The sequence below is a fragment of the Sturnira hondurensis genome, unplaced genomic scaffold, assembly GCF_014824575.4.
Source record: "Sturnira hondurensis isolate 20B ecotype Veracruz unplaced genomic scaffold, ASM1482457v3 Scaffold0020642, whole genome shotgun sequence".
NCBI classification, from domain to species: domain Eukaryota; kingdom Metazoa; phylum Chordata; class Mammalia; order Chiroptera; family Phyllostomidae; genus Sturnira; species Sturnira hondurensis.
The window spans coordinates 5,259,865-5,287,812 of NW_028093273.1; the positions used below are offsets into that span (position 1 = coordinate 5,259,865).

Here is a 27,948-nt window from a genome sequence, read left to right on the forward strand (position 1 = left end):
GCCAGTGGTAAGCCAAGCTTACAGACCGTGTCGAATTATCAACCTATTCAAGGCAAGCTCAAATGACCAGAGATTGAGATTATCTGGGCATAGCAGAGAATTTGCAATTCTGGGTACACATGCCATCATGAGCTGCAGGCGAGTCCACTGAGGACTGGGGGCAGGCTGTATGTGTGGGCGGGGAGCGCAAAGTGGGGGGAGTCCAGTCAGAGTCCGAGCCATAAATTCATTGGCTCGAGGGTGGGAAATGATTCTTGGCAGATGTTTACTGTTCAGGAAATAAGTCCCAGGCGTCAGTAAATCAGACATTTACAGGAAATCAGTCTCTCAGTTCTTAAGTTCTGCTCTTCTGAAGGTGCATTCTTTTTTTAAAAAAAATTATTTATTTATTTTCAGAGGGGAAGGGAAGGAGAGAAGGAGGGAAACATCAATGTAAGGTTGCCTCTCATGAGTCCCCTGCTGGGAACTGGCCTGCAACCCAGGCATGTGCCCTGACTGGGAACTGAACCGTGATCGTGTGGTTCGCAGGCCCTCACTCAGTCCACTGAGCTACACCAGCCAGGGTGAAGGTGCATTCTCCATTTTGTGTCCTCTAGTTCCATTTTAGATAGAAATTTATTTATTTGTTTGTTTGTTTGTTTATTTATTTAAATCACTTGAGGACATTTTTTCATTGCTTTTAGAGAGAGAGAAAGAAAGATGGGGTGGGGGGAGAATGGCAGAAAGGGGGGGAAGGGGAGAGAGAGAGAGAGAGATTGATCCGTTGCCTTCTTGTAGGTGCCCCAACCAGAGAACCTGCAACCTGGGCATGTACCCCGACCAGAAATAGAACCCATGGCCTTTCTGTCTGTCAGACGATGTTCCAACCCACGGAGCCACACTAGCCAGGGCTGGATTGGAATTTTTTTCTTACAGAATCTTGCTGGAGTTGCATTTCTCCTCTGATCCTCTTTCCAGCTTTCTGTGAAATCTTAGTTGAAGTGGGCCTTTATGAGTGAGAATCTTGACATTTGGTAGCTTGATATTCTATCTATAGGATTATGGTATAAGAGTTAAAAATAATTTATAGCAGAATTAAGGGAACACATCAATTATATCTTTACATCCTCACTAGAGTTTTGTGCATTTAGGGACCTTTCACTTAAGAGGAGTTTATGGACCGGTTAACTTTGTGAATATTTTTGTGTTCCCACTTGCCTTATTTGTGTCTGCAATAGAAGCCAGTAAATACTTAGTCTGTTTGGTGTTGGTCTTGCTGTTTTAATTAGTGACTACGCTATTTAAATAAATCTTGCCTACTGAACTACTGTGGTTACACTGCTTTCTCACTTAATTAGAATATAAAAATAACGACCCTTTCTATTTAGTCCCAGAAGTCCTGGATTGAAGGTGCGTTCGACAAGAGAGAATGTAATAGAATCATACCCAGCTCCAAAGACCCTCACAGGTACAATTTGGAATTGCATTGTTCTTTTTAAAGCAACACTGAGAGGACTGTTGGTGGAAACTTAGAGGTACGACTTGTTGAAAGGATTTGATAATATCTATAAAATTAGTATTTATTTTTAATTGATCTTTGTGTCTTCATTGAAATAGTACATGATTACCGTAGAAATTCTGACCAGAATTTCTAGAAAGAATGGAGAACTTGTCAATTTTGTACCTCACTCCAACCCCAGGGCTTATGACAATGCCTGCCAGACAGTAGGCTCCTGAGAAACATTTGCTTACTGACTTAATGAAATATAAAGAAAACCAAGTTTATTATAATGACATCATCCTGATGGAGCTGTTGTTAGTATGGTGGTAGATATCGCCCTGTTTATTTGGATGCTCCTGTTCTTTTCATTGGGAGGAGAGATGTTAGGAAATCTCTAGTGCTATATCGGTTACACTGGGTTGGGATAAAAACTTTACAAGTCCTAAATATTGAATATTCAAATTGTTGCAAATGCTCCTTATCCTCAACTAAAGTGTCTTTGGAAAACAGTAATGGATATTTTAGGACACTGTGCTCAGTTTATTCAAACAGTTAATTTCAGTTTCATTTTCTTCCCATAGCCTTTTTGCTTGAGTAAAAAATGGCGGCAGAATAAAATGATTCGAGTTTGACTACTTTGAGTTCTCGACAACCCTTTGGAAGCTCTACTCGTAGAAAAAAATCCCAAACAGCAGTTAGTGAAAGATAGAGACAGGATGGGTTATGAGAAATCCCCCAGTGTGACTGGGTCGGTAAAATAAGATTGAGTAGCATTGCTCTTGGGGAAGAGAAATTGAAAGGAAAATAGATGACCAGTACAATTAACCCTTGAACGTAGAGTCATTTGCGCCAACTACCTGCACTGTCAAAATTTGTGTATAACTCTTGACTCCCCTAAAACTTAACTGCCCTCACTGTCCAAGAGAGATTGGTCCTAGGACCCCTTTGGATACCAAAGTCCGTGGATGCTCAAGGTCCTTATAGAAAATGACATGGATGACATAGAACGATGCATGTGGTTGGCCCTCCTCCTTCACTTGGATCAAAAATAGTGTTGAGTCTGCAGATGTGAAACCAGGGATATGGAGGGCTGGCTGAATATTGTATATTTACTGAAAAAAATCCATGTATAAATGGACCTGCATACTTTAAACCTGTGTTATTCTAGGGTCAACTGTATTTTAATTAGGGGGACCACTCAATTTTTTTATTCCTTTGAGCATTCGGCCTTATGTTCATTAGAAGTTGAGCAGTCACTGCTCTACATGCTTATGAAAGGTAGCATGGTGAGGTCAGTGAAATTCTCATTCCTTGGGGATGACTAAAATAGTGTTCCTTGCTTTTGTTAAATATTTACTAGTCCCACCCTCGTTGAATTACCTATACCTTGTAAGCCCTGTGGTTAGAAATTCTCATTTTGCTTATTAAATCTTTGTGACATCTTACAATGGGACGGAGGCTGCCATGGAAGGCAGACTGAGCTCAGGCAGCCCCTACTGCTCTGCATATGTAAACCATTTTCACAATCGCCTTGAGCATCACGAAGAGTGACAAACTATAGGCCATTAACCCATAGACTCAAGAAGAGTATCAATGATCATAATTCCCTGAAGGATCTAAGATATGTGACATTTTATGGGGAACAAAAGCAGTCTCTGTTTTTCTGTGATTGTAAAAAAAGTTAATGGATGATCGTGGCTATTCTTCTTATGCCAACCTTTTTCTTAGAGCCCAGATGGATTTTCAGTGTGGTAGCTCTCATGCGGTTTTCTTCCTTATGGTACGCAGGAAAAGGGTGGTCGTTTACTATTTTGAATTTAGATAAAAGCTTAGCTTTTATTGATTTTTTGTAGCTCCTAATAAAAAGCAAATATGATAGATTTGATTATGACTTTTTCCTTCTCATTTGAACTTGTTGAAATGAAGCTGTGATGGAAAGCGAGTCTGGCTGCCTGCCAATATTCATGGGCAGGTGCTGATAAAGGAAAGTGGTTTATTCAGATGCTGGCCATCTGGAAGGTGAGGAACTCATGTCTCAAAACCCATCTCCACATCTCAGTGGAGGCAGAGGCTGTGATAAGGAGAGAGAGGGGAACAGAATAAAGAGATCAAGGAAGGGGGTTGAAAAGTTCTCTACGTGCAGACCAGCACAATTTGTTCTGATAAAGCAAGGGGTGGTTGGTGCGTCATCTTGGTTTAGTCCTCCTGGCTTCATATTATCCCAGCTTCCCATAATCCTGGATCCATGGTTGAAGGTCAACAAATCTCCCAGAGCTGGGATGACTGAAGGTTAAAGTCTGTCTTTTGAAGTTAGTTCCCAAGATTCTTGTACAAACGTGCTGTTCATCTACGAGTTACAGTGTTAGTCAGAGCGATGGGTGGCTTGCAATCTCCCCCATTACAATTTTATAGTTAGAAAGCTCCTGAGAAAAAGACATTCCCAAAAGGCTGGGACAGGAAGAAGTGAGAGTCGTGAAGATTCATTTCTGAATAATTTGTAATGGCTCCGATTCTGTGAACACTACCTTTTCTTCCAGTATTTCACACTTGAGTTCTCGTCTAGTTAAAACTTATTCACACCTAAAATATGGTCACTGATGACCACAATGCTAATCTCCAAATCCAGAAGGTTCTTTTGAATTATAAAAAAAGAAAGACTAAAAAAAAAACCCACCAACTGTCCCTTAATTTGATAGTGTTTTATGGTTTTAAAAGTGTTTGTATATGTACATTTTCAGAATTGATTCTCAAGAATTCTGTTATCTTCATGGTATAAGAGTAGTAGTAGCTAACTTGTTGTGCATACTGCAGTGTACCAGGACTATGAGGCACTTTTCATATATTATCTCAGATAATCCTTTTAATAGTCTTGTAGGGCAGATATTTGCAGGTGTAAAACTGGGGATTAGAAGAATTGTTAACAAAATTTAAATCCAGGTGTTTAAATTCCAGAGTTAGTGTTCTGTTAATTAGATCATAGTTTCTGCAGTGTAATTGTATTTGGTAAATGGGATGTTTGGCGAAAGATGAATGAGTTACCCAGCAAACCTTGATTTCTAGTTCATGGAAGATAACAGATATTTTCTGTAAAAGTATTACATATGTTTTCAAATAAGTCAGTAAACTAACCAATTTTATTCTTTAATTTAGATGTACTGCAGGATGCCAGGTCTGCCAGAATTTAATTAGGTAAGACACAAATAAGATTTGTTTTAATTTTTAGGCATTCTGTTTCAAATTCATTGGAATAGTTTTCTCACATCTTGAATGAACTTAATGAAAGGGCTTTATTGGTATATTTTATTTCTCTTTCAAGGAATGGTTTAAAAAAGACACATGAGACATTTTTGAAGGAGAAATGAATTATTTGGATGTAATAGATTACTTGAATTACTCAGATATGTAAATGGCTAAAGGCTTTGACAAGACCTCCTACCAGCTGAAATACTTGTAAAGCATTAAATTTTCATTTTGCAATTTGTTTGGATGATGAAATGCTTTGTGCACACACAACACTGCATTTGATCTATGACTTGTGAGTGACATATGTGCACATGAGTGCCAAGTCTGACACTAATTCTGATGTGTTTTTTTTCCCATAAATCTTAATGTGACATTTTAAAAATTACTAATGTAGGCCCTCTACATCACACTGGAGAATTGTAGAAACACTGCATCTATTTTCTGTTTTGAAATCGTGTGTTTTCTATTTTGAAATCGGTCTATCCCAAATCTAAGGTGTTACTGTGGGCGACTGATCAGTGACCACCAGGGGATGGATTTTACCCGGGCCATCTCGGCGACCGGTGGTGACGAAAACGAACAGTGGTCTGTTGAAAAGCACACGACGAGAAGCCCTACAGATGCCTTCGGCACTATTAATTTCCAAGATGGAGAGCACATTCACCACGCCAAGGTTTGTTAACCCACATTATTTTGCTGGTTTTTAACAGTGGATATAGCCTTCCAATTTTGTCTCCTAATCATATCACCAAGTGTGGATGACCAGATGACCAGGTTTTATTGCAAAATTGGATTCTCCCTGACTGGTGTGGCTCAGTAGGTTGAGTGTCGTCCTATCAGCAGGGGTGTCCAACCTGTGGCCCGTGGGCTGCATGCGGCCCAGGATGGCAATGAATGCAGCCCAACACAAAATCATGAATTTACTTTAAATATTATGAGATTTTTTGGTGATTACTTGTTGCAGAGTATTTAATGCATGGCCCATGACAACTCTTCTTGTTCCAGAGCGGTCCAGAGATGCCAACAATTTGGACACCCCTGCAAAATGAAGGGTGACTGGTTCAATTCCCAGTCAGGGCACATGCCTATATCCCAGGCCAGATCCCCGGCTGAGGCATGTGTGAGAGGCAACCAGCTGATGTTTTTCTCATACATCAAGATCTCCTATCTCTTTCTCTGAAAATAAATAAATAAAATCTTTTAAAAATATATATTTTATTGATTATGCCATTACAGTGGTCCCATTTCCCCCCACTTCATTCCCCTCCACCTTACACACCACCTCCCCCACCATCCCCCTCCTTTAGTTTACGTCCATGTGTCACAAGTTCTTTAGATTCTATATTTCCCATACTATTCTTGCCCTCCCCCATGTCTATTTTCTACCTACCGTCTATGCATGTGCCCTGACTGGGAATTGAACCAGTCACCCTTCATTTTGCAGGGGTGTCCAAATTGTTGGCATCTCTGGACCGCTCTGGAACAAGAAGAGTTGTCATGGGCCATGCATTAAATACTCTGCAACAAGTAATCACCAAAAAATCTCATAATATTTAAAGTAANCATTTCCCCCCACTTCATTCCCCTCCACCTTACACACCACCTCCCCCACATCCCCCTCCTTTAGTTTACGTCCATGTGTCACAAGTTCTTTAGATTCTATATTTCCCATACTATTCTTGCCCTCCCCCATGTCTATTTTCTACCTACCATCTATGCTACTTACTCTCTGTACCTTCTTCCCCCTTCTCCTCCTCCCACCCCCTGTTGCTATCCGTTAATGGGATCTCCATTTCTATGGTTCTGCTCCTGGTCTAGCTGTCCTCTTAGTTTGCCTTTGTTTTAGGTGTGGTTGTTAATAACTGTGAGTTTGCTGCCCTTTCACTGTTCATATTTTTATCTTCTTTTTCTTAGATAAGTCTCTTTAACATTTCATATAATAAGGGCTTGGTGATGATGAACTCTTTGAACTTGACCTTATCTGAGAAGCACTTTATCTGCCCTTCCTTTCTAAATGAAAGCTTTGCTAGATAGAGCAATCTTGGCTGTAGGTCTTTGGATTTAATGACTTGGAATACTTCTTTCCAGCCCCTTCTTGCCTGTAAGGTCTCTTTTGAGAAATCAGCTGACAGTCTGATGGGAACTCCTTTGTAGGTGACTGTTCCCTTATCTCTTGCTGCTTCTAGGATTCTCTCCTTCATTTTAATCTTGGCTAATGTAATTATGATGTGCCTTGGTGTGTTCCTTCTTGGGTCCAACTTCTTTGGGACTCTCTGAACTTCCTGGATTTCCTGGAAGTCTATTTCCTTTGCCAGACTGGGGAAGTTCTCCTTTATTATTTGTTCAAATGAGTTTTCGACTCATGGTTGTTCCTCTTCCCCCTTCTGGGATCCCTATAATTCGGATGTTGGAGCATTTAAAGATGTCCTGGAGGTTCCTAAGCCTCTTGTCATTTTTTTGAATTCTTGTTTCTTCATCCTTTTCTGTTTGGTCATTTTTTTCTTCCTTCTGGTCCACTCCCTCAATTTGAGTTCCAGTTTCCTTTCCATCACTATTGGTTTCCTGTGCATTTCCCTTCATTTCACTTAGTTTAGCCTTCATTTGTTCGTCTAATTTGTTACTAAAATCAACCAGTTCTGTGAGCATCCTGACCAGCAGTGTTTAGAACTGTGCATCTGATATGTTGTCTATCTTTTGGTCGCTTAGAAGTATTGGCTGTGGGGCTTTGAGCTGTTCTTCTTGAGCCATAATGTTTTGGTTTATTTGCTCCAGTTAGCGTACGAAGGGTGGAGCCTTAGGTGTTCACCATGGTGGGGCAACCCAGTCACTAGGTTGTGACGCTGTATGTGGGGACAGAGTCAGAAGAGCAATGACGTTTATTCTGCTTTCTCTCTCAGATTTCCGTCCCTTTGCTGCTTCCTGCAAGCAAACCAGGCCCCCCTGGTGCCGGCTCCCGGGTGTGTGGGCTTGTGCACCATCTAGGACCCTGTGGGTCTCTCGAACAAACTGTGAGCCTGGGAGCTTCTCCAAGCACCTTGACCCCAAAAGTTTTTCCAATTGGTGCTTTTAGGCTCTAATTCCCATTGCTGGGGCCCTAGCCTGTGTGGTCTGTCTCACTGCTTGCTCCTTCATCTGGTTTATCTGCACATGAATGTGTGACCACGGTCAGCCAGCCGCCTTGCGCCCTCACTGGGTCTGCCCGTTGCCACCCCACCTGGGATCCGCCAACCGCTGCCTGTGCTCCTGGGTCGTTCATTGTTGTCAGACTTCCATACAATTCAACTTTCTGTGTTTTGGTTGTGTTTTTGTTACTAAAACTTTGTTGTCTTTAAACTTGGTTGTGCGAGGAGGCATAGTATTTCCACCTATGCCTCCATCTTAAATAAATAAAGCCTTTAAAAAATGTTAGATCTGTGTTATTAACCTTTTGCCAAAAATGACTTGAACTTCTCTTTCCTTTATGTCTCAGGGGAATTCTTCCTTTCCTAGGCGTGGCCAGCTCTTTATTTGACTGGACTCTTTCAGCAAGCTTATGCCTTTTGTGGAAGATAATGGGTCATTGCTCTTGCCAAGGGCTGCTTTTATGGAATGCAGAAAGTTGCTATCAGACAGCAGGCTTTACTGAATCATGGTCGCAGCAATTGCTACTAACTTCTTGTGGCTCTTCTTGCCTGCTACCTTGTCACGAGGGCTGCTTCTCTCTAAGAAAATGGGGGATCCTCTCTGCACCCCATGAATTATAGTACTGGGCTCTGTAGGCCAATTTTGCTTCTGTCCTTAATGCGGTAATTTTACATATGATTTGCATAGTATTAACAGGTCAAATATATCCCAGATGTTTTCTCATGGGCTTGTAAACTACTTGCTGCTTTATTAGAGGCAGCTTCCTGAGGGCAAAATACAAGAGGAGCTCAGCTCAAGGAAGGTCAGAATCAGCTGTATTCTGGAGTGTGGGCATTGGTTGGGTGGATTTGAAACAACACTTTTTAATAGGGCAATCATAATCAAGTTTCACAATATAGTTGTACAGTAGCCTGCATTTTCAGTCACTAGTCCTTTTGCATTTAACTTTGTGCATTGATGTTTTCTTTTTTTGAAATTTTATTGTTCAAGTCCAGTTTTCTGCCTTTTCCCTCTGCCTCTCCCCACCCACCCCAGCCGTCCCCACCTCCCTCCCCTGATTCCACCCCCCCTTGGTTTTGTCCATGTATCCTTTATAGATGTTCCCGAAAACCCTTTTGTTGGCAGGAAAACTGCCTCCGATCCTTTTGGAAGCTGACTCTTAGTATGTATGTAGTTACACTGTTTGTAATTTCCCCCTTAAGTTCTAGTCTTCTTTTTGCTTCTTATAATTGTTCATAATCAACTTCCTTTAGTCATTTTTAAATCTATTCGACAATTATTTATCGGGTGCTCATACTTTGCTATGCCCCAAAGATCATACGTTCCAGGTACTAACGTTGGTACATTGGTTTTGTTGGGAGGGAGGGACCAACTTTCCTCTGCCTTCAAGGTTCTCCTGGCTGGTCTAACAGTCAAATAGACACAGGACTGATGAGCAAATTTAATACACACATATGTGTATGTGTATGGGATCCCAGCATACTTGAGAGAGTTGGAAACCCCATATGCAGGAGAGACCCAGAGACAGAAAGGCAGATTGAGGTGTGTAAGACCTCCTGAGATAGGGATGAGATAATGCACCTTGGGGGCTTCAAAGGGTCCTTGCAAAGTGATAAGAATCCATGTTTAGTAAATAGAAGGTTGTGGTGAGGCTGAGGGTTAAGACCAGTCTAGGGAAGAGGAATACCTTGTACAAAGGCCAAGGCAGAATATGGTCCATTTAGGAAATCTGAAAGTATGGTTCAACCTCCTGGTCGCCAATACATTTTACACTTACCATTTGGTTCCTGTTACATCCTATGGTGAATGAGTTTTTTGATCTCCAGAAGAAAAGTGTCTGTCCTTAATATTTAAGCCTAGAGTTGCTCAGGGTTCCCGTGAGTATCAGGGAAGCTTGTGAGAGCTGATTTTTCATCTCCTTTCCCTGCATTCCCCTTCCCAGTTGTTTTTCCCTATCACTACATTCCACAGAGGATTTGAGGTGAATCTCTGTCAGTGTGAGTCTATGTAACCTGCAGGAGGGAGTGAGTTATAGGGAGGAGGGGAAATAGTCATTGACCTTCTAGCACATTCTTTGGTTGGCCTTGGGGAGAAAGACACCAGTGCTGCTATTTTAGCTAAGCAGGTTGTTTATCCTGAACTCTGAAGGAGAAATATCTTCTAGGACTGAAATGACTTATAGTTGAAAGAGAGGGGCACCTGGGAGCAAGTAGGGGTCTAGGGAAGATGAGCTGAACCACAGCTGCCCCCTAACTTATTCATTATTCAGAGAAACAAGCCATTTCATAAAGGTCAACTTGTATCTTTTCCTACTATTTGAATATGTAACAAAGCCATGGCAACTGAGGCTCCTCGCTTGTGAATTGCATCCTAGTTATCCTTTGATTCTTTCTATGACTCACATTCTGTGATGTTTTAAGAATTTCAAAGATAAATGGAAAATTATTTTAAGTGCTATCACAGGCTTGAGGATACTGTGATGCTTCCTGTATGTATACCACCTGTGGTTATTTTTGGCATAATTTTTTAATTCATGGTTTCTCCTTGCCCTCATTTCATCCTATTCTTGTGGTTGGTTGGCTTATGCTTGAAGAAGGCAGACTCATCTCCACATGACGTTAATGGTCTGGATGTGGCTACCTCTGCTGGAAGGAGTTGGTCATATTCTATAATCTTAGGCAAATGCAAAATCATTCTGGGGCTACCTGCTGGTTGGATTTTCTTCATCTTTTCTTTCAGTTATGTTGGCTGGTCAAAGATATGACTTTTGTGACAAGTATTTCTTTTGGAAAAGAACGTTTTCAGAGGGATAATTACATATAAAGGAAATGATTAGAATGTAAAATTTGTAAGAAATTAAATGTATGTACTCTTGGATCTTAATTGAAATTATGCAAATGTCTGAAATGGCCGAGTAAACTGAAAGCCATAGCATTTATGAAAAACCTGTTTCACTTGTTTCTAAAATCTTTTTTTTGGGTGGTCAAAGGGGAATATGTATTTTATTTTTTATTGTTTATTCTATTACAGTTGTCCCGATTTTTCCCCTTTGTCCCCCTCTGCCCAGCCCCCACCCCCCATCAACCCCCTCTCTGTCATCCATGTCCATGAATCATTCATACTTGTTCTTTGACTAGGCCTATTTAAAAATGGGTTTACTGGAGTAGTGATTTTGCCATTTTGAAATATTTTTGCTTCACCTGAGACCTGAGAACATTATTGCACCAGCCTTGAAAACCAGAGGAAGCCTTCGTACTGTGACTTGTAATTCTCAGAAGCAGCTTAAAGAGGGTATGGGGTCCTTTCAAAGTAAATACTTCTATTATATAAAGATGAGCTTTTGAAGAGGTGACAGACTCTTCCTTTCAAGTTGTGGCTGTTTGAATTCCTTTCTGCATGTTTATTATTACTCGGTATTTGTTTTTCACTATTTTATGTATGTGTGTGTATGCTTATCTTCCAGTATATTAGAACTTCCTATGATACAAAGTTGGATCATCTGTTACATTTGATGCTGAAAGAGTGGAGGATGGAACTGCCGAAGCTGGTGATTTCTGTCCACGGGGGCATCCAGAACTTCAAGATGCCCTCCAAGCTTAAGGAGATCTTCAGCCAGGGTTTGGTCAAAGCTGCGGAGACAACGGGAGCATGGATAATAACGGAAGGCATTAATACTGGTATAGCACACTCCATTGTTAAACACTTTTCAAAAGAATTCCCTCTGTGTAACTGTGAATAAAGCCGTTATGTGGCAGCGCCTCTCCGCTCCCAGTGCTCCCAGGAGATGTGGGGCACGGGGGAGAAAGACAGAAGAAGGCTTAGTGACTGGCAAAGAAGCCAGGAGAACCACAGACCTTTCCTGGAATGTGTTTTCTACCCTTGTTAAAATATGCTATCCGAATTATATAACTTCAGTACATGTTTTGGATAAAAAGAAAATCGTTTTTCATGAGCTTTGGACTGTGGTGAGGTTAAAAAGGACATGGAAGCCATGCAAGTGTGCAGTGCGTGGGCATGGACATGAGCTAAACTCACCATGGCCAAGTTCCCAGGCACTGGAAATCAGTGAGGCGTGCAATGATCGCATTGAGTATATTGGGCATGCAGAAATAGTTAACTACATAATTGTCATTTCACTCACTGTCTCTATCATGGACTCTTTCATACTCCTTGAGATACGACATTCAGGAATTTTATATAGTAATCTCTGAACCTCTAGCCCTGTTCCTTCGTATCAGTATTTATGAACTGTTTGCATGTTGGAGACTCACTAAGGGGCTTTGGAAATATAGATACACAGACTTTACCCCACATTACCTAGAGTTGTTCAGGGTGCAGCTTCATAAGTACATGTAGCGGCAGTGTTGAGAGCTAGTAAGCTCACAAACCCTCCTCCTTTACCAATCACCTGTTATGATTCTGACACCAATGCTGATGTGTGGGTTCTTTCTCATCACATTCTTTGGTACCAGTTGGGTGTCCTGTAATTCAACTCATTTGTGACACTCATTCTGGAAATAGCTTCAGATTCCATGGGTTAAGAGCTCAGCACAAGACTGTCCCCAGTGCAGATGCCAATCTTAAGACCAAGTTGTTACCTATAATTCTAACCACCTGGCTATACATCAGAGGTTCCCATGACACTCTCCTTTGGTTTGTTATTTTGCTAGAGTGGCTCACAGAACTTAGGAATCCAGTTTACTCATGCAGTTACCAGTTTATTACAATAAAATATATAACTCAGGAGTAGCCAGGTGGAAAAGACACATAGGGCAAGGTGAGGGGAAAGGGGCACAGAGCTTCCATGCCTTCCCCACTTCTCCACATGGTCACTCACCTGGAAGCTCTCGAAACCCTGACCATTTGGGTTTTGTGGAGGCTTCATTATGTAGGCACAATTGATCAACTCATTGGCCATTGCTGATTGAACTGAATCTCCATCTGTCTTCCATCCTTGGAGCTGAAAGTCCCACCCCTCTAGTGGCTTGGTTGGTTCCCCTGGCAACCAGCCCCATCCTTTGATGCAGTCCAAAAGTCACCTCACCAATGTACCTGTGTTAACTCTCATCACTCAGGAAATTCCAAGGGCTTAAGGAGCTCAATGTCAGGAACGGGATGAAAACCAAATATAAATTTCTCAAAAATCAAAGCATCACAGTGTGGGTTTTCATCTTTTATTTCTCTCTCTTTTGTTTTTTTAAATCTTGATTCACCCTAGGCAATGTCTCCTATTGCTTTCAGCCAGTCCTTTAAGTCTTTATTAGATGCAATACACCCATGAAGCGTTCTCTATCTCAACTCACTTTCGTCTCTTAATTTCTATAGCATTTACTGTCTGTAGCACTTTAGCATTCTCTGCATTTCCTTATAGGTTAGGGTGAGTCTGTGTATCAGTTCCTCCTCTTGGTTGTGAGCTGGAGGGCAAGGCTGCACATCTGCTAGGCATTGAGCAACACGTACAGAAAGGAATGAATGGAAAGGAATGAAGGAAGCACATGATTGGGGGGGAAAAAGCAAAATAAAACCAAGGGATTTGGCTTGTCATTAATGGGTAACCTGGTTGTTTTTTGTGTACATTTTATTGAGATAATTATTGTTTCGCATTCTTGGTAGAAAGTGAAGGTGGTGGAGTTCATAGTCCATTGATAGTACTTAGTTAATTTCCAATAAAAAAGGGTGGGCCCTGACTGGATAGCTCAGTTGGTTAGAGCGCTGTCTACTGTGTCAACAACTTTTCCTAACAATGGCCTTTTGCATGTACTTGTCTATTTGTCTTTTCTGGGAGTCGGGGTGTTTTGCATGATTTGTAAGTTAAACCTTGACTTCGAAACTGGTTTTTCATAGGAGTGTCCAAACATGTTGGGGATGCCCTGAAAGTGCATTTTTCCCAGTGCTTGAGGAAAATCTGGACAGTTGGAATTCCTCCTTGGGGTGTCATTGAGAACCAGAGAGATCTTATTGGAAGAGATGTAAGTAAGCAATCCTTTCACAACGAAAAGAAATGAACATGTTTCCAATGCCAACTTAGCACTATACCTGCATATCTAATGGACATCTGGAATATAAGGTATCCAGAACCAACTCCTGGCTTTCTACTGCCTCCCTTACCCTATTGCAAAAAAGACAAGCCCATCCTTGCAGTTGTTCAAGGAAAGAAACCTTGGTCTCATCCTGTAATGATCCTATCTCATGCCTAACATCCAGCCCATTAGTAAATCATTTCAGCTTTAGTTTAAAAATATATCCAGAATCTGACCCCTTCTCATTACTTTCCCTGTTATTGAGCAGGTCCAGGCCACCATCTTCTGTCACCCAGATGAATATAATGACTTTCACTCCTCTCATCCTTGTCTTACTGCAGTCTATTTTAAATACAGCCAGGATGATTCTTCTAAAATATAAACCGGATCATGCTACTCTTTTGTGAAAAAACCTTCAGTGGGTCCTGTCTCACTCACAGTAATAGCCAAGCTTCTTACAAAGGCATGTGTGTAGCAAAATAAGGGATGTTCACGATTTGGCCCTTTCCTTCCTTCATCTTCTATTTTTCTCTGCTTTATTCATTCCTGTGTATTGAGTCTTTGATTCTGTTTGTTTTTTTTTAAAGGGAATAGACTTGCCTAATTATTCTTTTGTAAGAATCTCAGTTATTCACAAAGAGTATGCAGAAGAAGAATAACTATTGTTAATATTTTGGCATGTATTATTCCAGAATTTTTCTATGTATGTGCACATATGTATATTTAAAAAGTTTGTATGTAAAATAAATAAAAACAGAAACTGACTACTGTGAATCTGTTTTTTAACTTAACTATTTAACATAGTTATTTTTCTATGTCTATTAAAATAGACATGCTTATGGTTTATTTTAATTTCCATTAAAAATTTTAAACATATTAAGTAGTAGATATATTAGAATAATGAACTCTTATATCCATCTTACAACTTCAATTTATGAACTTACAGCCAGTTTTGTTTCATTGATTCCCTTATTCACTCCACCATCTGCCTTAGTTATTTTGAAGCAAATTCCAGACATGCACTTTGATTTTTCATGCCTCATGATATTCTATGTACTATGTACTAAATAAATCATGTACTATGATTTTTTTAACTACTCCCCTATTCTTGTTTTTCACTATTATAAAAATGATATTAATGTTTGAATAAGATAGATAAATCTTTGAATTTGCTTTATTTCCTTCAAAATAATTCTTAAAGTAGAATACTTAGGCTTGTTAGCATCTACCTTTAAAAATGCGACTCACTGACTTCCAGGGAGGTAGTAACCATTTACATTTCTTCCAGTAGGTATGAGGGTGCCCATTTTTTCTGTCCCATTGATAGCGCTGGGTATTCTGGCCTTTAAAATATTGCCCTCTTGATAGGTATAAAATAATACCTAATTGTTCTTATTTTATTTAAAGATTTTATTTCTTTTTATTTTTAGAGAGAGGAGAAGGGAGGGAGAGGGACCTGGGCAGTAACCCTGGCATGTGCTCCGATGGGGAATTGAGCCAGTGACCTTTTGGTTTGCACGCCAGTGCTCAGTCTACTGAGCCACAGCAACCACGGCCTTAATTGTCCTTACTCATATATCTTTGATTAGAAGTGAGGTTCATCGTTGTTCTGAGTGGTTTTTGTGCATTTTTAAGCACGGTTATTATATTTTGAAAGGCCTTTTACATTGTAACTTTGTTTATTTACATTTTTGTTTGTCATGTATGCTGCAGTTCCCCCAGTTTTTATTTTATATAATTTATGATCATTAGTCCATACATAAAAAATATGTATTAAATCTATCAATCACTCTCTTTTTGGTTTCTGGCCTCTGCATTGTCGTTAGGAATTATACAGGTAACTTTTAAGGAATAATGTTTATAAAACTTACAGTGTCTTTTACATTTATTATTTTAAGCCTCACAGCAATGCTCTGATGTGGAAATTATTATCATCTTCATTTTCACATGAAAAGAATCAGTCTGGGAAAAGGAATCAGTCACGCACATTTAGTAAGCAGAAGAGCTTAGACTTAAACTTGGGTTCTCTGACTCCAAATCATGTCCTCTCACCTCGAAAAACAAATAGGAATTAGAACAGATTAAGGAAGGGTCAATAAGTGTTACTAAAGGTCTGGATGTTTTATATACAATAGAATGTATTGCCATTTGGTTGGCTGTTGTTCTCTATGTCACTTGGAATACTAGGAAAAATTCAGTGTCAAAATGTTACTCTGGAATAGATCTACTAAAGGCATGATTCGTGACAATGATGTGATGTGTACTGATGCCAATTCTTGAACTGTTTTCTAATCTTCTGAAGCAACATAAGTACTGAAATTGGAAATAAATACTTAGAGCCATTTTCAACAGTGTGGCAGTGCTGTGACATCCAAGTGTGTGGTCAGTGGACTTACCTTGCTGAGTATGGGGTGTGCGAGTGTTGTTGAACTTGTGTTGTTGAGTTTCATGAGCAGAACTGCATACCTGGCATGCATTCTAGGACACATTGGCCAATAAAAATGGGAACTTATAATAAAACACCAAATTGATCTTTCACCACAGATAGCTTGAGAAGCACTGCTCTTGGTAGCAAGTTATGCTCTTTAACCTCAACAAGAACTCTGCTGTGCATAGAGACAGGCCTTTGAGTGCTCGAACCCAGGGAAGGATCTTGAGCTCTGACCCTCCCTTTTTCTTGAAGATGGTGTGCCTGTACCAAATGCTGGGAAACCCGCTCAGCAAGCTCACCACCCTCAACAGCATGCATTCCCACTTCATCCTGTCCGACGACGGCACTGTGGGCAAGTATGGAAATGAGATGACGCTCAGGAGGAACCTGGAAAAGTACCTCTCTCTGCAGAGAATACACAGCCGTGAGTTCAGCCAACAGGTCCTGGCTGGGGTCCTGCTCTGGAGCTAGGTGCTCTGATGTGATCTATATGGAGTAGAGAGGTCCAAGGCAGCCCCTGCCTTAATGTGTGTGAACCCACAACCAGAAAAAAACATGGCTTGAGGTGGTATAGAGCCATGGATAACAGTTAGGAAAAAAATAAATGGAGGACAGTATAAACAGGGGAGGTTTGGTTTTGTGGAAGAGTGGAGACAATAGCAGAGCCTCCAGGAGTTCTTAAGGTCGATAGATGGATGGAGAGGGGAGAGAGTGGGAATGGCTGAAGAGCAGTAAGGAGGCTCGCCTGAGAAGACTGGGGCTATGATTTTGATAGTCAGTGGAGATGATGGCATTTCATGCATGAGTGAGGTGGCCCCAGACAGCGAAGGTCAAAATCAGACAGGCTTTTAGAGATAGGACCATGGAAGATATCCATGTTGTGTGCTGCTCAGAGTGGTGCTTTGGTACCCCTCTGAGCAGCCTTTTTGGTAGTATCTGTAGGAAGAAGAGGCAAGAGGAGGGCCTGCTTCAGTGAGTGGAGAGTGGGGACTCCTTGCCAGGAGGAGGAGGGTTGGGTGCTGCCTGGAGAAATGGAGGCTTTTTGTCCAAGGAAGCACAGGTGGCCATTCCCTCTCTCAGTGAGTTAAATATTCCACAAAATACTCCACCCATTCAGGCAGAGGGGCAGGAAGTAAGAAGGCCCTTGAGAGGTGCAAGTGCTCTTCAGCCTTTGACTCCGGCTGAGAAGGGCTGAATCTCTTGAGTTTGGGCCCTTGATTCTTCAAGGCAGCAGAATGTGGTGAAGTCAGACCGACCAAAGCTCTGACATTTACTCCCTGTGACCTTGGACAATGGAGTTATCGGTCCATTTGTTTTCTTAATATAATGCAAGGAACTGTCTACTTCTACCTTTTGCTGTGAGTATTAATTTAGATAAAGGATGTTAGATATACCTGCAATGGTGCTGGGTACATAGTGTATCCTCAATACATTTGTTTCTTTCCTCTTACGGGGGGTCATCTCCTGGTTGGGATGGGGGCATGGGAGGGACTGTGGGAATTATCGTCACTTAGAGCTTAGTGTAAATGAGAGTTGAAGGCCCCTTTACCTGCAGGAAAGGGGGGAGGATCAGGTGTGCAGCCCTCTGTGGGGTCGGGTATGTAGGGGGAGGGAGAGGAGGACAGGCCAGCGATCGCCATGAAGGCGTCTGAAATGTGTTACCTGGAATGTCCTGTTGCCTCTACTGACCTGCGATTGCCACAGAAATGTCTCAGGTGTTCTGTACAGCACTAGAATGGGCACCCCAGGAGAGCAAAGCCTTTGTCTTTCTTATTTCCTATTAATTTCCCATTGGAGGATGAATGAAAACAACCCGTTTATAAACACTGGCAAGTGACATTCCCGCTTTCAAAGATCTTGAAACTTAGGATTTACTGGGAGGGTTTCACTGTTTGTGAAAAAGGAACATGGAGTCAGTTTCAGTGGACTGGTGACATTTATAAATTCTACCGAGAAACAATATGAAAACAGCAAAAACAGTAAGCCACCTGCACATACCATACTCATATACACAAAAAGGAAGGAAGGAAGAAAAGAAGGAAGGAAGGAAGGAAGGAAGGAAGGAAGGAAGGAAGGAAGGAAGGAAGGAAGGAAGGGAGGGAGGGAGGGAGGGAGGATAAAGACCTTAAGAAACCCCAAATACTATATCAAAGCTGACCATTTTACCTGCCATGCTAATTAAGGAGGCTTTCTACAATATCTGTATTTGTCATTGATGTGATTTAAAAGGGATTTACTTGAGCCCTGGCTGGTGTAGCTCAGTGAGTTGAGCATGGGCCTGCGAACAATGCGATTGTAGTTCGATTCCCAGTCAGGGCACATGCCTGGGTTGCAGGCCAGTTCCTGGCAGGGGACTCACTAGAGGCAACCATACATTGATGTTTCTCTCCTTCCCTTCCCCTCTAAAGATAAATAAATAAAATATTTAAAAAAATAAATAAAAAGGTATTTACTTGGATAGAATGAAAAAACTTAAATATTATGTTGATTTTTAAACCAGAGAAATTTTAAAGATGCTGTTGCCATATAGATGCTATTTTAATTTAAAGTCCAAGCTGCTGGCTTGCCTTGAACTACATAAGCTTGAGTCCAAAAGACAGAAGGGCTAGAGCAAGTACTGAATGTATGTGCTGATGGAAGCACTTGTGCCTGCAAATCAAAATGGCTGGTTGGCCGAGACAGGGTTGCTTCCTAATGGTGTGGTGTTGTTTGTCATCTGAAATAGGCTCAAGACAAGGCGTGCCCATGGTGGGGCTGGTGGTGGAAGGTGGTCCCAATGTCATCCTCTGGGTGTGGGAGACCGTGAGAGACAAGCACCCAGTGGTGGTGTGTGAGGGCACTGGCAGGGCTGCCGACCTCCTGGCCTTCACCCACAAACAGTTCGAAGATGAGGGGTAAGTGGTTAACTCTCACTTGGAAACTATGGTGACTATTCCTTCATTTTAGTTCAAGCTCTGCTTTTTGTGTGGGCTGACACCCTTGGAGGGCAGAGGTAGAGATTGGAATTCATTGTTCAGTCATTTTTGTATTTATTTATCAGAATGCTTTCCAGGGATGCCAGTTGCTGTTTCCTTAGCTGAAGAATGACCTGCCTGTAAGGGATGCGTGAGCGTTGCCTGAGCTTCCAGAAAAAGCATTTTCAGGGAGAGTGAGGGATGAGATGCTCCTTCAAATGGCCATTAATGCTGAAAAAATTCTACAGTGAATGAGGAAACCTGTGTTGGCTCAGATCACCTTCAAGTTCATTCACCATTAGTAAAAATAGCAGGAATTGGGGAAATTGACATCCTGGCATTTATATAGTGTATTCTGTGCTTATTTAAGGTTTTAATTCTTTTCCCCCTATTTAAGTAAGAAAATTTTTCTTTAACCATCCCTATGTTCAGGGTGATTTTTCCAATATCAAAAGCTTGGTAGCTATTTCTACTCTCTAAGTAAAAAAAAAGTGCTAATGAACTAAGTATTAACCCCAGTAACTGACTCTGTAAATATTCATGCTTATGTTGTAACTGCTTTTTGAAGATTCTTGCCTTACAGTTTCTCCCCCTTTCAGCCCTCAGCTCTCTGATTGCACCCTCTACTCCCTTCCTGACCCTTTCATACCTCTCCATACCCCCCCTTTCCTAAAGTCACTCCTGAGTGGTGTCAACCCTTTGGGGCTTTCAGGTTCTCTGGAGAATATGATGTCCATAATTTCTGGAACTTGACAGCCCCCTGGAAATCTATCAGTTCGAGAACCTTGCCCCAGAGTGTATTGTCTCCAGGATCGTGGCTGATCAGTCTATTTTCGATTCCAAGTTCAGACTGCTGGTGATGCTGCTTCTCTTTGCTTCCTGCTCATTTTCCTCCTGGGCAGAACTGTCCGTAGAAACCTCAGTCAGGTAGGGCAGACGGTTGGTTTTCTTGCACTGATGTTGCTGTCTCGTCCCCTTCTCTGCGTTGTGTCAAGTCCTGGCCACTTATCTCTCCCCAGGAGCCTCCGTCCTCAGGTGAAGGAGAAGATTATCTGCATGATTCATGACACTTTCAACTTCAGTCTTAAACAGTCCAAGCACCTTTTTCAAATTCTAATGGAATGCATGATACACAGGGATTCTGTGAGTATGATGAGGTGATGACTCACCTGGCTTAAAATGCTAATTTTTAACAATTATACTATTAATTTCACAACTTTTTTACAGTAGAGAATTTTTCATTTTTTAAAAAGATTTTATCTATTTTCAAAGAAAGGGAGGAGGAAGAGAGGGATAGAAACATTGATGTGCAAGAGATACATCAATTGGTTGCCTCTTGCACACCCTCAACTGGGGACCTGGCCTGCAACCCAGATATGTGCCCTGACTGGGAATCAAACCCACAGCCGTTCGGTTTGCACACTGGTGCTCAATGCGCCAGCCAGGGTTGGAATTTTTTATTTTAACTTTGTATATATGACCCTTAGTTGAGTAACTTGGTTTCTTAACCTTCTACCCCTTGTTTCAAATTCTCTTTTTTAAAAAAAATTATTTAATTATTTTAAGTACAGTTTTCTGTCTATTACTCCCATCCCATCCCACCCCCTGTCAAATTCTCGATTGTACCTGACAAAAAGCGCTTAGCAGAGCAGTAGTTACATAAAAGTGATTAAGTTTAGTGAACTACAATTGATATTCTTCACAATGATCAGTAATAGCAAGAGGAAACTAGAGAAGGCAACTAAGGGTTTGTACACTACAGGAATTAGGTTTTCACCTCCTGTAAAAATGAGGGTTGATTTTATTCATTAACTTGGAGGTGCTCTTATGTGGGGGGAACCAGTGTGTGAATTGCAGAAGCATAGTTTTTCTGTTTTTATGGGACCTTAGAAATTAGGGTTCCTCTTCCATAGGTGAGGAACCTCAGATCCAGTGGTCGTGAGATCACTCAGTGGTCACCCAGGGCTGACTCTCTGGGGCTAGAACTTGCCAATCCAGTCTCTCTTTTTTTGTTAAGCACTCCCTTTAATGTATAAAATATGTTTTCATTTGGAAACACTGAGACACATTCATTAACAGCAGGAGACCTTTTATAATATAAGTAATATCCTTATTTGTTTTAAAAAATCAGTCGCATGCTGGGAGTCACAGGACACTTTGACATTGTGCTAACAGACTGTGCTGTCCGTCATACTTGCTCAGTGGGTGTGTTGTAATTGCCTCACTTATTTTATGACAAATCCTTGAGGATTCATTTCTCATTGAAAAGAAAAAAATCTGAGTTCCTAAGCCTTGGTGAACAGAAGGAGCTCATATGGTATTCTTTTGAAATGAGGAAGGATTTCCTTTACATGAAAAACTGAAATGAGTTTTCTTATAGCACGTGCACAGTAAATTAGTGTAGTAATGCTCTTTTATATACGTTTCCTCTAGAATAGAAGGAATTTTTTAGGTATTTTTCCCCCTTCAAGCCCACAGTTGTCTACTACCCTATATATTTTTTCTTTTATAAGTTAAAAAAATTAAACTCTGAGTGGTTTTGGACATTAATGAAGGTTGTTTTCCCCAATTCATTAGCTCAGGGATGAATTTGGTGGGTACTTGCGGAAGCATTTCTTTGCTAATTCCCAAATGTGTGCCTTTCTGGTTTTCAACTCTGATAGATTATCATATTTGAGGCTGATTCTGAGGAGCTGCATGACCTTGATTTAGCAATCTTAACAGCTCTACTAAAAGGTGAGTGCCTGAATAGGGTTACAACTGTTTCTTACCTCCTGTTTTCACATTCAACGGCTCTCTGTGCTTCATATGTTGACATTTTAGTGAAATTTTAAAAAAGATTCTATTTATTTATTTTTAGAGAGAGAGGGGAAGCATGGGAGAATGAGAGGGAGAGAAACATCAAGGTGTGAGAGATACATTGCTCAGTTGCCTCTTGCATGCCCCAACTAAGGGACCTGCAACCCAGGCATGTGTCCTGACTGGGAATTGAACCAGTGACCTTTCTGTTCATAGGTCAGCACTCAATCCGCTGAGCCACACCACCCAAGGCATATGTTGACATTTTAAATAGAACATATACATTTTTCCTTTCTTTTCCTTTAGGTACAAGTTTATCAGCATCTGAGCAATTAAATCTGGCAATGGCCTGGGACAGGACGGACATTGCCAAGAAACATATCCTAATACATGGACAGCATTGGAAGGTATAATGAAAATGGAAAAAAATATGTTGTGTTGGTTTGTTAGGGAGGGGCAAAAGAGGAAATTGGACAAGAGATTAATTGGTTTGGGAGGGGTATGGAGTAGCATCTCTGTAGCTAAGTGACTAGAGAATATGAACACATTTCTCTCATTTACTTTGCCTCCCTGAAAACATTTTTTTCCCTTGGCTCTGCAGATTAATTGAAGCTGATAAAGGAAGTTGAGGGAAAGACAAATAAACATTTTTTATTTTTTGCTTTTTGTTTAGATTTAACTTTTAAAAGAAGATTTTTTAGAGAGAGGAGAGAGGAGGAAATTAGGGAGAAAGAGAGGGAGAGAAACATAGATCATTTGCCCTAATTGGGGTCCTGGCCTGCAATCTGGGCACGTGCTCTGACCAGGAATTGAATTGGTGACCATATGGGTTACAGTCTCATGGTCAGTCCACTGAGCCACGCCAGCCAGGGCTTTAATTTCATCTTTATTGTGTTTTGTTTTATATTACCTTTTAGTTTCCTTATCCCCCCTGCTCCCTAGCAATCACCACACTGTTGTCCATGTCCATGAGTCCTTTTTCCTTTTTGCTCAATCCCTCCACCTATTAACATCACCCCCAAATAGCTGTCATCCTGCTCTCTATCTATGAGTCTGTCCCCATTTTCCTTGTTAGTTCAGTTTGTTCATTAGATTATAAATCTTATGGCATTTGTCTTTCTCTAACTGGCTTATTTCACTTAGCATAGTGTTCTCCAGGTCCATCCATATTTTCACAAAGGGTAAAATTTTCTTCTTTTTCATAGCCAAGTAGCATTCCATTGTGTAAATGTCCCACAGTTGTTTTATTTACTCATCTACTGATGAACACATGGGGTGCTTCCATATCTTGGTGGTTGCAAATAATGCTACAGTGGACATAGGGGTGCTTAGGTTCTTTCAAGTTAGTGTTTTGGGTTCCTTTGGGTATATTCCCAGAAGTGGGATCACTGGGTCGAAAGGCAGATCCGTTTTTAATTTTTTGATGCGTCTCTATACTGTTTTCTCCAGTGGCTGCACCAGTCTGCAGTCCCATCAACAGTGCACTAGGGTTCCCCTTTCTCCACATCCTTGCCAGCACCTGTTTGTTGATTTTTGATAATAGCCATTCTGACAGGTGTGAGGTGGTATTTCATTGTGGTTTTAATTTCTATTGCTCTGGTTAGTGATGTTGAGCATCTTTTTATTTGTCTATCAGCCATCTATATGTCTTCTTTGGGGAATGTCTATTCAGGTCCTTTGCCCATTTTTTAATTGGGTTGTTTGTGTTTTGGGTGTTGAGTTTTGTAAGTACTTTGTAAGTTTTGAATGTTAACCCCTTATAAGATGTATCGGCGAATATGTTCTCCCATTCTGTGGATTGTCTTTTTGTTTTGTTGATGATTTGCTTTGCTGTGCAAAACATTTTTAGTTTGATGAAGTCCCATTTGTTTATTTTTTCTTTTGTTTTTCTTGCTTGGGGAGATATATACGATGAAAAATATCTATGAGCAATGTCTGAGATTTTGTTGCCTATGTTTTCTTCTAGAATTTTTATGGTTTCAGGTCTAAAATTTAAGTCTTTGATCTATTTTGAATTTATTATCTGTGGTGTAAGAAGGTGATCTGGTTTCATTTCCTACACATGTCTGTCCAATGTCCCAACACCATTTATTGAATATACTATCTTTAGCCCGTGGTATATGTTTGCTTCCTCTGTTGAATATTAATAGACTGTAAAGGTATGGGTTTATTTCTGGGCTCTCTATTCTGTTCCATTGATCTATGTATCTGTTTTTATGTCATACCATGCTGTTTTGATTACTATGGCCTTATCATTGGAGGAATCACACTACCAAGTAATCTGATATTTGATATTAGGTAGTATGATTTCTCCAACTTTATTCTTCCTTCTCAGGTTCACTGTTGCTATGCAGGGCCTGTGTGGTTCCATATAAATTTTTGAAATATTTGTTCTAGTTCTGTGAAATATGTCATTGGGATCTTGATAAGTATTGCATTGAATTTATAGATTGCTTTGGGTAGTAGGGACAGTTTAATGATGTTAATTCTTCCTATCCATGAACACATTATGTGCTTCCACTTCTTTGTATCTTCAGTTTCTTTCTTTAGTGCCTTATAACTTTCTAAGTACAGGTCTTTTACATCCTTGGTTAGGTTTCTTCCTATGTATTTCATTTTTTTTGGAAGCAATTATGAATGGAATTGTTTGCTGAATTTCCCTTTCTCTTTATCCCTTTATTATTGGCATATAAAAATGCAACTGATTTCTGGATATTAATTTTGAAATTTTTTTTATTTTTTGAATGGGCAGATTTTTATATTGTTATTTAAAACTTTAATTTAATTTTTGCACTAAATTATAATAAGTGCTCCTGGTAGAAATTAGTGAAAACAGAGAAAAATATACACAAGAAAAATTCCCTATATTGGTAATCATAATTACTATTAACATTTTATTTTTAAAAATTTCAGTTGTGACCATACCACAGGTAGATTATTTTTGGGTCAAACTAATGTATACACATTGTTTAAAACATTAAATGGTACTGAAAGCATGCTGAAAAACAAAAGTTGTTCTTTAGCCTGAGCCAAGGCTCCAACCCCAAGAGCCAAGTACTTTTGACCTTTTTGAGTGTTCTGATGTTTATAAACCTTCATATACCTAAACAATCATGTTGGTGGCAAAATGGCACCATGTGTTCGACCTGTGGGGACCTCGGCCCAGCAATCCATTCAGCAACCTTGGTACTTGAGTTACAACTAATAATTTAGAGACAAGAGTAAAACTGTAAGAGAAAGTTTCTTTAGAAAGTCTCAGAGGTAGAAGGACTGAAGAACTGTAGAAGAGATGGGCTCAGGAAACGAATTACAGGTGGAGGAAGGGCCCTTGGAGAAGTAGAAAGGGAAAGGCAGAGGGGTGCTGGGTGCTGTGTCCTAAGGGCTTTTAAGGATTGGGATTTTAGGGGAGGTCCCAGGAGAGGATCTCAATGAATATTTATCAGCTCTCCAGGTGTGTCCTCTCAGGGTTGAGGTCTCCACTGATTGGTTGGTCCCAGGGCAGGGTTGGGGAGGGATCACTAATCACCACAGCTGGTCCTGATATCAGCAATGACATCCCCCACTCGCCCACCTGGTCCTGCTTCTTTTCAGGGCTTGGAGGTGATACACAACTGAAGCCTAGATGTTATCTCTAGTTTGACCAAAACTCTCTCTCTCCCTGTGGCCAACAGAACTGAGGCTTTGTTCCCAGGATTATTTGAGGTAGTTCAGAACCTCATTGTCTTGAGGGCTGAATGCTTAAGGGAGTGGCTGCATAAGGGGTATAGTATGGGGGTCATATGAGACTGTTCGCTGGTCCCCTTGTTCCTCCTCTAAGGGAGGTGACCACATGCCTAGCGACCTGCCAGTGGAGGAAAGGTCAGGGGAGGGTCTGATCCACAGGAACAGAGATGAGAGAAGTCCAGGGGTTTAAAACTCATGGCCAGCAGCATGCTAGCAGAGGGAAGGTTACCCTGGGGATGAGGTCCTTCCCACTCCCCGCACCAGTTTTGCTGGTGGCTAGGCACCTGGGGCTTTCTGCCCTGGAGAAGTCCCATACCTGGCCCATCCCCCTTGCTCCGCTCATGCTAACTGCCTACTGTAGTAAGTCACATTGCTGTCTTCTGATGCGTAGTTTTAGACACCTCTCCATACGCCTGTCTGTGGTCCTCACTGCTGAGATCTGGACTGGTGGCCTGCTGTTCCTGGCGCCGGACTGTCATTCTTCATTGTCTTGGGGTTTCCCTCTTGTGCTATTGTACCTGTTTTCCGTATTTCCTGTCTTCCTCTTCCTGGACTTACTTATTTATTTTGGTGGTGTGCCTCCTTCAGTAACTTTCTGAGAAAAGGAGTATAGAAAATTTTGAGGACTGACATGTTTGAAAATTTTGAGGACTGACAAGATTGGAAATAATTCTCCTGGAGTATTTTTGATGCTTAGCTTCTAATACCCAGTATTGCTGCTGAGAAGTAAAACTCTTTCTGTTTTCTGATCCTTTGTGACCATTTCCCCCTCTTACAGAATTTTAAAAAGTATTTTTTTCAGTGTTCTGAGATTTCACAAATACATATATATGTTGTTTAGTCTTTATATCCATTATGCTGAACATACACTTTCAATTTCTCAATCATGTGTTCCTATTCTGAAGAATTTCCTGCCCTGTTCCCTCTGTTCTCCTTAAGGAATTCCTATTAATTAAATGTTAGACCATGGATTGCTCCTTTAATCTTATTTCTTTTACTTATTATGCATTTTCTTTTTGTTTCTGGTAGCATCCTGTTAATTTCTACACTTGATCTTAGCCAAAAGGCTGAGAAGTGATAGCATGCTATTAGTTTCTAAGAGCAAATTTGTTCTTTGTCTCTTTTTAAAATGACATCCTGAGCACAAATATCATCTTTTATTTGTAAAGATATTTAATGGTGGTTATCTTGAAATTTCCTTCTTTCTGCATTGCCTGATTCCTCTTAGCTGATGTTGTGTGGTCTGTTCTCTGGACTTTTTGACAGTGTAGGATAGGAAATTCATTAGAAATCTGAGCCTGTAGGTTTGACTTCAGAGTGGAGTGATCTGGCCACCATTTGTTGGTGGACCTGGAAAGTCGACGTATTCATGCCTTTTCTCGTATGAGTCACAAAACCAGAAAAGAATACTTCAGTCTCCTGCCTCAAAGGTGAAAGCCTTGTTGCTGGTAATATGGAAGTCAAATGGGAGAAGATGACTGGAACATTCATTAGGAATTCGGAACATTAGGAATTGTTCGGAACATTCGGAACTTTCGGAACAGTTCCCAACATTAGGAATTCGGCATATGTACATTTATCACTTCCTGACGCTGCCAGAACTCTGTGGCATAGATTTGTTTGGGTGTTAACTTTTTCTAGTTTCACTTTCTGGAAAATTTCACTTTCTGGTTTTCTGGGGACTGCTATTTCCATTACTACCTTTAAAATGTTGCTTTCTTGACCTCATTCTTGTAGATTCATTTCTCTCTTTCTTTTCTTTTTAATCCTCACTTGAGAATATGTTTATTGATTTGAGAGAGAAAGAGAACATTGATTGGTTGCTCCCCCTATGTTCCCTGACCAGGGATTAAACCTATATCTGCCCTGACCAGGAGTTGAATCCTGTACACTGCAATGTTTCGGTGTACAAGATGATGCTCCAACTAACAGCCAACCAGCCAGGGTTTGTTTTCCTTCCTTCCTTCCTCCCTTCCTCCCTCCCTCCCTCCCCCCCTCCCCCTTTCTCTCTTTCTTTTTCTTTCTCTTTTTTCCTTCCTTCCTTCCTTCCTTCCTTCCTTCCTTCCTTCCTTCCTTCCTTCCTTCCTTCCTTCTTTCCTTCCTTCCTTTCTCTGCACTATAGTTTTTAATAGGGTTTTAGGTAGGAGTAAAAATTGATGAATGTGTTTAATTTGC

The 27,948-nt window shown here is 40.8% G+C and overlaps 1 protein-coding gene across 8 annotated transcripts in view; it reads left to right on the forward strand.

The window, feature by feature from the left end:
* TRPM6 (transient receptor potential cation channel subfamily M member 6) overlaps positions 1-27,948 on the forward strand; it is a 150,696-nt gene that overhangs the window by 50,374 nt on the left and 72,374 nt on the right. For 6 of the 8 annotated variants that reach the window (XM_037030310.1, XM_037030308.1, XM_037030309.1 and 3 more), the window contains 10 exons: positions 1,368-1,447; positions 4,631-4,669; positions 5,219-5,396; positions 11,310-11,523; positions 13,691-13,815; positions 16,550-16,721; positions 19,023-19,191; positions 20,271-20,394; positions 21,915-21,987; positions 22,357-22,457. In XM_037030310.1, coding sequence (XP_036886205.1) covers positions 1,368-1,447; positions 4,631-4,669; positions 5,219-5,396; positions 11,310-11,523; positions 13,691-13,815; positions 16,550-16,721; positions 19,023-19,191; positions 20,271-20,394; positions 21,915-21,987; positions 22,357-22,457 — 1,275 coding nt within the window. Of the gene's footprint in view, positions 1-937; positions 1,044-1,367; positions 1,515-4,630; positions 4,670-5,218; positions 5,397-11,309; positions 11,524-13,690; positions 13,816-16,549; positions 16,722-19,022; positions 19,192-20,270; positions 20,395-21,914; positions 21,988-22,356; positions 22,458-27,948 lie in introns of those variants that run through there. The other 2 variants (XM_037030312.1, XM_037030316.1) reach the window with 2 other exon arrangements.